General features: G+C 43.1%; 1 protein-coding gene across 3 annotated transcripts in view; it reads left to right on the top strand.

The window, feature by feature from the left end:
* Positions 1 to 13,069, top strand: part of LOC148348805 (uncharacterized) — an 83,310-nt gene that overhangs the window by 29,735 nt on the left and 40,506 nt on the right. For 2 of the 3 annotated variants that reach the window (XR_015847578.1, XM_088322225.1), the window contains exon 2: positions 7,593 to 7,759. Coding sequence is in view for 2 of the 3 variants with exons in the window: in XM_088322225.1 (XP_088178351.1) it covers positions 7,593 to 7,759 (167 nt within the window). In the remaining variant the exon portion in view is untranslated. Of the gene's footprint in view, positions 1 to 7,592; positions 7,760 to 8,819; positions 8,905 to 13,069 lie in introns of those variants that run through there. The other variant, XM_088322226.1, reaches the window with a different exon arrangement.

The raw sequence follows: 13,069 nt of genomic DNA, 5'->3' as shown, positions 1-13,069 counted from the left end.
ATGCTATCTTACTAGTTAAATCTACCCTTCTGTCGAGGTAGCTATCTCAATATCTTGCTAGCTTTATGGGTAGTCACCTAGCTAGGTATCCAGTAAGCAGTGACGTGCAGTCAGGGAAGGCAAGCCTCACTTATTATGGGAAAATACATTTTAATGTTGTGTTAGTTCTCATTTAACTCTTTTACTATGTTGTTTAAAAAAACACTTTTGACACGATATCATGACAATAATACATATCATTATTATATAATATATTAAATTGCCATGCATCTGCAGATGCAGAGTGAGGCACGCAGTTCTCTTGCCTCATGGATGAGGGTGATAGCGAGACCAATAATTCAGATTTGCACACACATCAGCCCAAACAGTCCAATAAGTGATAGTAGTAGCAAGCTCACAGCAAGTCAAGACAATCCGTATTTTTTTTTTTAATTGTTGCATGGACTTTTTTTCATGATGGAAGATTAATTACCTTTCAATTGATACTTTTATTCAAAAGGAGCAAAGTATTTAAAGGTATAGATTATGCTAAGCTACAGCTAATATATTTCTGTCATGCAGTGACAATAAATCAACGAATAAGGTGTACGTTCATTTTTTTATTGATATGACTGTGTCTTACCAGACACGAACTCTACTGCATGTCACTGCTCGTAAGCCATCCAGGAAACAATATAATTAACCTTTCAGCTAGTGATCCAGACGGGTTACTTTAGCCCAAACAATCGTAATTGAATAACCCACCACACTAGTTTCTATCAAAAGTGTGACAGAAAAAAATGAATACTATCAAAGAGTTTGTCATGTCTTTTTGAGGCTGAGAAAATTGACACACACCATAAGGTCCACTACAATGGTGCTGCAAGGTGACATATAGAGACGGACAGACAAGCCAGCAGACTGCAGCGGACAGGTAAACACACAAGCAAACTGGGGGAAACGAATACCCCAGAGAGCAATGACACTAGCCGCCGCTTCCATCCTGCAACACACAAACCGAGCAGGGGGACGGCTTGCCAGTGACTGAAACACACGGCAGGCTGCTCGCCCAAATCAAACACACATCTTCTAATGACAGGAGACATGGCTGGCCTCCCTCGGCAACAATACGAGGGGGGTTGACATGGCACATGACGAAAACCAGCTCTTTCCCGAAACGGCCTGTCTTCAGTAAATAACAAGAATGACGGCAGCAAGCCAAACAAGCCGTGACAGCGTGCGGGGCACCCGCACCGGTGCCTAATTGATCAGTCTCCGCCGGTGACTTGCACACCGGATCACACTCGGAGCTCTCGCTTCAGCATGCGGCTATTCTTAACTCAGGTGTGCTGCTTTCCTGGATTTCTCATTTTGAGCTACAGAGCTCAAAGTGTGCCGGAGTTTCCTTCCGTGACACGGAAGAGTTCTTTATTCCCGATTAGGGGCCTGAATCCGCAACCTGCGGAAATTGTATTTGACATCAACCCTCAGCAGGCTGACCCATTGTGAGAATTCATTAGCGGCAGAGGCAGATTCTAGCACCGTTATGTGGAACTTTCGCTACGTAGGTGCTATATGTGGGTCAGTGTGGAGTGGCACGACGTCATGACCAGACGCCGTGTCATTTGTGTGCTATCAGTCCCTGGCAGACACGCTGACCAATCTCAAAAATAAAGCACGCTTATCCCAACTGGGCCCAGCTGACTGGCACATTTTGGCATTTCCTTCCTTTTACAGCGCTCTAATCTGGAAATTTCACAATGTGTCTGATCTTCCAAACCACGGCTCAAATCCTCTACCGCTTGTCTCTGTATTAGTCCAGTTAGCACATGTGCCCACCCACGAAGCCGACCAGTCCAACTTCACACTTTCACACCCTGTGAGAATTCAGAAACCCCAACCACATGCAACACTGAGTCACACAAGGATGCTAATAGGCGCTGCAGATTTCTCCTCGCCGTCCTCTCGTTTTTTGCCCAGACCTTATGTAAGTAACCCTCAAACTAATAAACCTACACCGGAGGATTGCAAGGTATTTAACTTGCGTTACACCGTGTGACATTGACAACGCCGAAAGGAGTGTTTGCGCAGTCGAATCCACAGAGAAATCTATTTCCTTGAGAAGCCAAACAGAAACTCGGGAATAAGCAGGCACATCCTGACATGCAATTAGACTACAACCGCACTTTGGGAGAGTGGCAATTAGCGTCTGTCATTTTTTTTTTTCGGTCAAGCGCAAGCTTCCAGTGTTCCGGCATGGGCCATTGCAAGGGCAGATGGACAAGATAGTCAAGGCCGGTGTCGGAACCTCTCAGCTGTATGCGGTAATTACTAGTGTCCTTGATATTTGATGTGAAATGGGGATGGTAACCTTTAGTGTTTGCCTGTTAGCTGGCCCCTCCCCTGGCTGCCCCTGCCCTCGATTGCCCTACCTCCCTCGCCATATCACTCCCCTCCTAGAGAATAGATGGGAAACAAGAGGCTCACTTTGGAGGGAAGTGTGAAGTGTGTTTGCGTGCCAGCTGGTGCCTGAAAACAGGGTTGAACATCCACTGGCTCAACAGCGCGAGTGTCATTGCTTTGATGCGGGATGGAACAGTAGATGGTCCCAGGGGTTAAAGGGTAAAACGCTCAAGGTGGAGACTCTGCTTCTATTTACTGTACACTCTGTGTTTTTGTTGAGGTTTGCTGTATTTTAAGAGGTGGACAAACATGTATCCTGATTGATTGTTTACTTAAGGATCTATATATCAATGTGTATGCCTTTCTTATGGTTAGGTTTTCAAACGTGCTTGAGAAAGGTCAGGAAGGCATGGCTCAGAACCTTGTTTTTGGCTGGAAGGACAACAAAAACCCTGTTTGAGATGGCTTAATGCGTTAAGTAAGATTGGACATATAATAAGAACCACAGTCATGGAAGAATTGGAATAGGAAATCTTGACGTTAGAAAATAAACCACAGCGAAGAGACCGCAAACGTACGGCCAGAGACGGGACGAGCAGACTCCAGCATTTCCAGACTGTCAGCACAACAGACACGGTTAACTCCTGGGGAGATTATGGAATATATATAGAACCTTTCCACTAGTATAAACCCAATGACTGACCAAGGCAAGATCCAATGTATTTTATTTCCGTTGTGCTGTTATTACTTTTTTACATAAAGATTTATTGTCCCAGCTACTGAGTCTTGCCTTAAGTTGCTTTCCTCACTTCACTTTCCCATAGAAGATCCAAATAAAAAACATTACATTTGTCCTCTGGTTGGAAAAGACCACATGAAACAATCTAAGAACTTTCAGGCAGTGCTGGTTGGATTGATGCCTGCGCCTCAGGCAGTACATCAGGTGGCCAAACTGAACAATGTAAACAATTCATATTTTCACAGGTGCTTTGTTGTTATCTAATACCAGAGAGCTTCACCAGTTATGGTCTGAAACACAAGGATATGCTTAGAATGTAAAATTCAGATGCACCTAATTCACTGTGACTATTTAAATCTCAAAGCTAGATTTACCTGAGCCCACACATTTAAATCAACCACGCTTCAAAAAAGTCTAAATAGAGTTTCATAGTGTTTAAAATCTGAAACCAACACTTACAAAGAAGACAAATTACAGGTATATTTGGTAAAAAAATGTGGATTACTTTGCAGGATTACCAGTTTATTTAAAAGTATCATTCATTCATTATCTGCACTGCTTATCCTCAGTAGGGTCACGGGGGTGCTGGAGCCCATCCCAGTGGGCAGGTGACACCCTGAACTGGTTGCCAGCCAGTCGCAGGGCACACAGAGACAGACAACTCACTTGTTCAGTCACACCTTGGGGCAATTTGGACCAGCCAATTAGGAGGAAACCAGAGTGCCTGGAGAAAACCTATGCAAGCACAGGGAGAACATGCAACCTCCACACAGGAAGTTTCGATCTCATGACCTCAGATCTGTGCCGCACACACGCTAACCACTGTGCCGCTGTGTATATTTACATATAAATAATGTGCTGATGGATAAATTGTCTCATACTTCAGAAAGAGTTAGCTCATAAAGAAGCATAGATATATGTCGTGGCTACAGGTATGTAAATTTCGCGTATCATAATGCTGACCACCATCTTCCTCATGGGACGGTCGTTCTGGCATACGCTCGGGGATATATGCATAGTAAATCTGATTATTGTCAAGAGGTTTGGCATCTCTACTTCAAACAAGTACAACTTGAACTTAGACACAAGAAATCTCAGTGTTTGTTGTAAATTAAGAAAGTAAACAGTGTATTTTCAACAATATTGAGTTCCAAAAGTGCATATCTTGTCTGCCAGGTGAAAGAGAAAGTTTTATTTTTGCTTAATAAACTATACTTGATGGTTAAAATTTGAGCACTTTTTTGATGGACTACAAGTCCCTACCTGACTTTGCTTTCCTTCAATTCTTTTCAAGGTTACCTTGTTCATTTATCTGAAACAAAATTTAGTAACTTTATTTAGATCATGTTTATTTCGTCTTTTATTAAATTCTTTAGTATTGGAGTATCTGCAACCAGTTCAGGGTGTCCCCTACCCACTGCCCACAGACAGTAACCCTTCCAACCCTGAATCCCAGCTAACTTGCCACAAACTAGCATGATGAACTTTTTACAATTCCCTGAAATCAACTCCTGATTTCCCGCACCACCCAGAACACTGATATGGGATAACAACAGAAGAAGCGCCTGCCTGCTGTATATGCAGGTGTTTCAAACATAGTCATCATGATTGTGTTATGACAGGAGTATGCACTCTTATTCCTCTGGGAAGTTTTAACCCTGACAATGGAACTGAACACATACATCTTGTTTTCTTGGAAGTTTCATAGAAAATGTACTGTATATCTTTTAATAATTTGTGCTGTTAGTGTGAGTAGGGTTTTCTCAGTTTTTTCTACCGGTTCAATCCCATCCAGGGTTGGGTAGGGTTACTTTAACTGGATTACTTTCAATTACTTTTGGATTACTCCAATACCAAATATGCTAATAAAAGACAAAAACTAAATATGAATCAAATGATGACTCACAACACATGGTAAGCTTTCTCTCCTGGCTTTGATCTCTTTGATCTCCGGCAAAACTAACAAAATGCGACAGAAACAAAATGAAAATAAATCCTAACAGCTTGCCAACATCATTTTTGCCGTTCCATGTATTCCGTTACTCCCCAAGCCTGCACAAAATTTAGTCATTTTATTCATATTTAGTTCATTTTGTCTTTTATTAACATACTTGGTATTGGAGTAATCCAAAAGTAATTGAAAGTAATCAAGTTAAAGTAACCCTACCCAACCCTGATCCCATCACACCTTACTAGAAGACGAATAAACCTACAATAACTGTTTCAAGGGTTTAAGTCCCATGTGAGTATTATTTCACAAAACATAATTATAAAGAGCAAATGTTGCCGCCCACAGAATACCAAACTTGCCCTGTAGTCAAATTTAGTAACACACATTCAAAAATCAGACTTGTGACGACTTGCTCTCACAGAAGCTTTAGAGAGTTTGGAGACTCCGACATGGCCTGTGGCTACTAATTACGCTAACTATGTTATTGGTCTCTGATGAGCTGTTTTAATTGGCGGCGTAACAATTGAAGTAAACCTTGCAGTCGGTTGTGAAACCTAAACATTGGGCTGGAGACAACCCTTTTCTCTGTGAACGCATATTGATTGGTGGACGTTGTAAACTTGCTGCAGGAGAGACGACGCATCGTGGAGTTTCACTAGTCTATTGTGCTCAGTTACACAAATTCAACGGTAGAATGTGGATGTATAGCGCAGTCTGAGCGTCCATTTAAGGTTCTTCAGGAACACTTAGTTGTTTAGACAGCCCAACCCCAAATATAGCAAATCTGATGGAAGTTTAACACAATTTTTCCATTTGCTGTTTCAAGCATCATGGGGATCCTAGTCACAGCCATAAAGTACTGTCGCAGTGCAGGAGAAGGCTAGGAATTTATGTGAGGCCATAGAAGTCACTTCTCTGCAGGGTTGGGTAGGGTTACTTTAACTGGATTACTTTCAGTTACTTTTGGATTACTCCAATACCAAATCTGCAAATAAAAGACAAATGAAACTAAATATGAATAAAATGACTAAATTGTGTGCAGGCTTGGGGAGTAACGGAACACATGGAACGGCAAAAATGATGTTCGCAAGCTGTTTGGATTGATTTTCATTTTGTTTCTGTCGCATTTTATGTTAGTTTTGCTGGAGATCAAAGAAATCAAAGCCAGGAAAGAAAGCTTACCACGTGTTGTGAGTCATCATTTTATTCATATTTAGTTTATTTTGTCTTTTATTAGTATATTTGGTGTTGGAGTAATCCAAAAGTAATTGAAAGTAATCCAGTTAAAGTAACCCTACCCAACCCTGCTTCTCTGGGTATAATCCACTGTTCTAAAGAAAGCTTAAAATCACTCATGTAATGTGTGAAGATGCTAGCATCCTAAAATGATCCATACCGAGGTTTTGGCAAGATAGTTTGTCATGAAATGAAATGATCTGCATATATATAGCGCTTTTCAAGTCAAAGCGCTTTACAGTGTGCTTCACATTTCCCAATAGCAGCCTTGTATTGCAGCCATGTAAGACGCTAACCTGCTTATTGGGGGTATTAGGGGTTCAGTGTCTTACCCAAGGACACTTCGACATGTAACACGGACAAGCCGGGATTCGAACTGGGATCCCTTGATCCCAAGACGAGCGCTCTACCTCCTGAGCTACTGCCGCCCCGTCATGGAAGATTTTGTTATATGTGTGAGCTAATGCTCAGGTTTTTCCCTAGGTACAGTGGGTACGAAACGTATCCAAACTTCTTGAAACTTTCCCCACTATGTGTCATTTAGATTGTTGCAACATGAAAAAGTGAATTTCCAGTCTCAGCACATCATCTTGACAGAAAAAAACCCGTAAACTGAAACGTTTTTTGCTAATAGGTTCCAAAAATAAAACTATGTAGGGCATAGGTTGGGCATAAGATTTCACTCCAAATTAATTTATCTGGAAAGTGCTGAGGGTGTTGAATCTGATACCTTTAATACTAAAAATACAAAAGATGTTGATTTGAGTTGTCTATTGGCATTGATACCAGGGTAAACATTTCATCAAGACTTTAAAGAGAAAAACATAACAGACTGTCAGGATAAATAGGCAATGATATTTACAATTTGCATTTTGAAATGTCCAAATTGTACGTAAACATGTAGTTAGCTAGCGTTGCAAGACAATGCACATGCAGGTTAGTTTAGAAAAACAGTGTCAGGTGTCATGATTACCCATTGAAAGCACCTGCGACGGCTTAATTGGCGCCAACAGCTTGGACAGCTGATTGGCTGAGGCTCTTCTTTTAAACCCCCGGCTTCCAAGAGGAAGCCGTCAGATCGTTATGCACACCAGCTCAGTAAGTCTTTTCGTCCGACTCTGTTCCTGCACTGTTTTTTTCTGCCTGATCTTTGTTGCCAACCTATTTCCGGACCTAACTTCGCCCCTTTCTGTCTGCCTGTTACCTGACCTGTTTTGCCCCGTTACCTGCCTGCCTCCTGCTACCGACCTCGTTTACGAACTCGACACCGTCTTTGCTCTCCAGTCCCGGCCAACGACTTGCTATTCCTGCCTGTCTCCGATCCTCCTCGCCAGACACGGAAGTGCCACTTCAGCACCGCCTGCTCCTCTTGTCCGTCAGCCATCGGATCGTGGAAGCAAGCCCTGCGAGGGCTATTGGGTCCGTCTCTGTTCCTGGTTTGTGACAGTCAGGTAGGTATTGCAGTAGATTAGGAAAAGATTGTAATGGACTTTGTTTAGACAGCTGCATTTGGGTATTGCACAAATAATTGTTTTCTTTTTTATTTGATACGGTTTGATACGAAGATATGATCTCTTGTACCCTGGCAATGTTAACAAATACACCATCTTTCTCCAAGTTCAGGCTTGCCAAGACTCTGGAGAGGAATCGTAGCCCACAATAGTCATAATACTCTCCTGCAGAGAGGCCTTCGCGGCACATTCTTCGCAAAAGTGGCAAGCTGCAGCACGTCCGGTGTTTTGACAGTCGGCTTGCGTTAAACATCTCTTGGAGGCACCTACGTCAAAGTCTGTTCTCAGGCCCGCCCCAAACAGCTCCGGCTTATATAACACTGCTTGGCATTCATCAGCTCTATACATATCAATGTTTACTTTAGCCCCTCGCTATTTTCCTCGGTGTTCCCGTTGCGTGGAAACATAAGTGGACACCTGCATTTTTGAGATGCCGTGCAGGATGCATCATCACGGAGCACTGTAAACATTCTCCGCGCACGTGCCTAGCAAAAGCTTCGGGAGCTCGTGCAAACATAATGTGACAGTTAGAGAAACATCGAAATCGGCGAATTACACCGGAGCCTCGGTTTCAACTTGCAACTGTTAAAGGAAAATAGATTTCCCCAAAAAAATGAAAATATTTGAGGCTCGTGTTGGGACACGTTAGGTAAAAAAACATACCTGTCAAGCTCCAGGGCTCCATGCCCTTGCAAACTGTCGTATTTTCCCTTACAAAATACAAAAAAAATCTTACACCATTTTTTTTCCCGACGTGTTTATTTATGTAGTTTAACATGTTATATTGTACACGTGTTTCGTTGTATCATTCTGTACATATTTTATCTTATCTACCTTGGTCATATCCCTCAAGAGGGGTGACCGACAGCAAGACAAACACATACAATAACAAAAAAAATAAAAGGCAAAAAACACACATAAACATTTTTGGACCATGGCCAAACACCCAAACAAGTTAAGCACCTCGGCACCTAAGTTGGTCATGCTTTTGTCCTTCCAGATGAAACGGGACACAAGAAAGCGGCCATATCACTCAGGTCAGGGTGACACAACACGCTCTTCTGTTCGACAGCTTTCACTGGTTTACCCCTGCCGCATCATACAGGTGCCCTGCCCATCCCTTAGAACGCGCCCAAACATCCCTCTATCCTTTTAAAACACCTCTCCACTCATTCGCGACTAAAGTGGAGGTAGCGAGGGGACTGGGGATCCTCTCTCTATCTACACTCCCTAAGAGACACCAAGGCAAATAAATGGGGGCGCGAGACCGTAAGGTCTCGCAAACCTTAGATATTGGGTCACTGAATGTGAGAGGATGTGGAAGTAAAGCGACTGAGTGGAAGAAAGAGGAGATCGGAAGGATGATGACTAAAAGGAAGGCTGATGTGTTAGCCTTGAGTGAAACAAAGATGAAAGGAAAGGGTGAATTACAACTTGGAGGTACATATTCTTAGTAACGAAATAAAAAATAAAATAAGAAAAAAATCATGAAGAATTGTTATGAGCGTAACTAAAATATCCGTTAATAACACTATAATTTAAATTTGTAAATAAAGATATTTTCTGGAGGAAAAAATGAGTTGGCATTTCTATTTTGTAAACCAAACCACAATATCAACCATTGATGCTTGTATTTTTTTTTTGATATTTAATAGTATTTGATATTATTTAATATTTTTTAATATTTTGAATTTCAAATTTCCCGCTCATTTGGCACCAGCCGCTGCGGGCTATCTGATTGGCTCCCTGTCGCTTTTTAAGCCCCGTCCTGTCACTCTGTGTTTGTCAGTCCGTCTGCAAACCTCTGTTGTTACAAGGCAAGCCTTTCCTGTCCCATTTTTGCACCTGTTTCTCCACCTGCCCGTTCCTGATCTCCCCATTTGTATCCGGCTACGACCTGTTTTTTTAACAGGGACAGAAAATACAAACCTTTGCCGCCTTGTGACTGGGAAACATGTTTTTCATAAGCCTTGTGAAGTGATCGGCAACTGTTGGAGGTATGTTGTGCTCTGCGACGAAATGGCAAAACATCACTTCTGCAGCTGTTGAGGAGTCTTCCGGTGTAGTGCCTAATTTCGATCCCCTGCAAATTCCTCCCCCCCAATAGCTTGATTGTTTTAATAAGCTTATTATATAGAATACGATTGCTATCGTCGGAAGCGCAGCAGAATGCGCCTTCACGCAAGGGGGTGAGGATTTTGCAGGGGAGTCGAAATTAAGCACTACAGCGGCAGACGCATGGGTTCAGTAGCATCAAACGCTCGCTTCGTTTGCAACAAAAAAAACGATACCGATATAGAGGCTACCGCGGCGAACTCGTTTGACTTGATTGATTTGCCGTTTCATGATAGTCGGTGCATACTGGATTGACAAATTAGCGTTTTTCCGTACAGATTTTCTTGTACATCGTACACGTCTTAAAATGCATAATAAACGTACTTTGTACAGCAAAAACGTACAGGTTGACAGGTATGCAAAAAGTAGCTGGTGTGCTTTTACAAACATGGAGAGTCTGGAGTATCTTACTGTTTATTAATGTTTGGCTCATTCCACCGAGAGGAAATATAGATGTGCATCAATAAAAATATCACAACTGCTCCGTAATAGGCTATAATATTGCAATTACAACTGGTTAGGGAATTCGGCAGTAAAACAGTAATGGCTTTCCATTACAGCCACAGCAATAAAGACGTTTGGAGTCACATTATCTACACTTATTGATATTTTTTGTCATTACTTTTCCCGGCTAATTTCAAGTCAGCCATTCTATACGGGTCGTATCGATTGGCCGGAGAAAAAGAAAAACACACCACGAAGCGGGTGGAAAGATATGAAGGTGAAAGCAGGAGTGAATGTTGTAGAGCTACTGAGGTCAACTCCATTGTGCCGTGGTGATCTCCATCTCCATCCATTGTCCATGGCTGGATGCCGGGCCTGAATGGAGCTTTTCTTTGCAGAGATAAACTTATGACCTGTACATCTCTTCTCCTTGGGCAAACATGTTGACCTTGACTCATTATGAAGTGACCAGATGGACTGTGGCTTGACAAGTTGACATGTTCGGATGTGCTTTTTCTGTGAACTACCAATCAGAAAAGTTGGAGTAACAGAGGTTATTGTATATTCACAACAGTTGTTTCCCCATTTTTGGACCCTTTCTCTCTGTCACAAGCCAGGAACGGAGACAGGACCAAACAGTGTTTGTTTTACTCAGTTTTTAGTAAGAAAGAGGGCAATGCTTGCATCCACGTTCGGATGCTCGTCGGTCACGGGTAGCTGATGGCATGAACGCGGAAGTGGCACTTCCGTGTCGAGCGAGGGTAGTCGTAGTGGCGGGAAAACGGGTCGATGGCTGGGACTGAGGAGCAAGGGCAGTCACGAGTCCAGAAAAGAGGTCGGCAACAGGTATCAGGCAGGAAACGGGGAAAAACGGGTCGATGGCCGGGACGGAGGAGCAAAAGCAGAAACGGGTCCGGAAACACGTCGGCAACAGGTATCAGGCAGGGAAAAAACAGGACCAGATAATGTCGGATAGTACAAAGCTTGCCTAGCTGAGAGCATAGGTTGGCAGACGGTCTGACAGCTTCCTCTTGGAAGACGGGGGGTTTAAAAAGAGTCAGGGAGCCAATCAGTGACCAGGGCTGATGACGCCAACGGGAAAGTCGCAGGTGCCCCGAATCAGCAATCATGACACTCTCATCATCGCCTAAGCAGAAGTGGGCAGTTGGATTCTGTCATGAAAATCAATCAGGGGTGGACTCGGGTTGGCTGATTCGTCACCAAAGAAGGGGTTCCATTTAGAAACAAGTAGTACTTTTTTATGCCGTGATTTTCGGACTATAAATCGCAATTTTTGTCACACTATTTCGATGCTGCAGATCTTATACGCATTTTTTGTAATGGCCACCAGGGGCACTCAAACAGATAAGGAAAGAGTGAGATGGTTAGAGTGAGGAAGATGGTAAATGGTCTGCATTTCTATAGCGCTTTTCAAGTCAATGAAAACCTCCCGAAGCGCTTTACAATGTGCTTCACACTTACCTATTCACACACACACTCACACACCAATAGGGAGTCAGCCATGCAAGGCGCCTACCTGCTTATTGGGGCATTAGGGATTCAGTGTCTTGCCCAAGGACACGTCGACATATAACACGGAGGAGCCGGGAATCGAACCTGCGACCTCTTGATCCCAAGATGAGCGCTCTACCTCCTGAGCTAATGCCAAAGACTGCCATTAAACAAAATAGACAAAGTTTAACGTACGGGGACACGTTTTGTACAGGAATACATTTTGCATAAACTGACACCACATGCGAAAAATGCAAAAAACAAAAGTTAAAAGCAATTGAGCAAGCCGTTAACGCTGCTGCACGTAAACTTCACATCAGTGAATCGATGTTGAGACGCTGAAAAAACAGCGGCAAGAACTGGAACTATGTAAAAAGTCAAAGAATGTCACGAGATGTAGGAAAGACCCAAATGCAGAACACACACCTAAAACGGGGATGTGATCAAACCTCAATAAGGGGCAATTATTCCAGAAAGTACAGAAAAGAGCACTTCAATAATGATAAAGGAGAGTTGAACTGGGACTGCTGAGGAGGAAAGACTTGAGCGAGAAACTTGAGAGCGGATGGTGGGGTGGCAAGAATCTTGGAATGGAGACTTGGGAATACCTTTAGGAAGACTGTTGGAGTGTAAGGTCTTGGGATGATGAGTGAAAATCTGAAAGGGAAACTTGAGAGGGGATCTTGGGGTGCTGTAAATTTTGAAAAGGAGACTGGGATTACGTTTAAGAAGATGGTTGAAGTAGCAGGTCCTGGAGTGAAAGATCTTGGAAAGAGGAGATAACTGAGAAGCTTGACGTTTTGGCGAGTGAATTATCTTGAGTAGTAATTAAAACATATCGGCAATGTGAGGTGGGAGACTGGAGTATTTATGGTAGAGGTCTGATTAAGGGCAATTTGGGTAATGCTGCCATCTCTTGGAGAATATGAGGAACTGCAGGCACCAAACCAGGACAAAGAAGGGGGTAACAAAAGCGGCTGGCTTGAAGTGGTACACATTCTCGTAGTGCAGCTACCACAGCCTCCCCGTGTGGAGTTTGCATTTTCTCCCCGTGGGTTTCTCCCGTGCACTCTGGTTTCCTCCCACATTCCAAAAACAGGTTAATTCGCCGGTCCAAATTGTCCCTTTGTGTGAATGAGCGAGTGAGTTGTCTCTGTGTGCCCTGCAACTGGCTGGCAA

The sequence above is a fragment of the Urocampus carinirostris genome, chromosome 18, assembly GCF_059441175.1.
Source record: "Urocampus carinirostris isolate Australia breed hairy pipefish chromosome 18, RoL_Ucar_1.0, whole genome shotgun sequence".
Classification (NCBI taxonomy): Eukaryota; Metazoa; Chordata; class Actinopteri; order Syngnathiformes; family Syngnathidae; genus Urocampus; species Urocampus carinirostris.
This window is presented reverse-complemented; position numbering and strand designations above follow the sequence as displayed.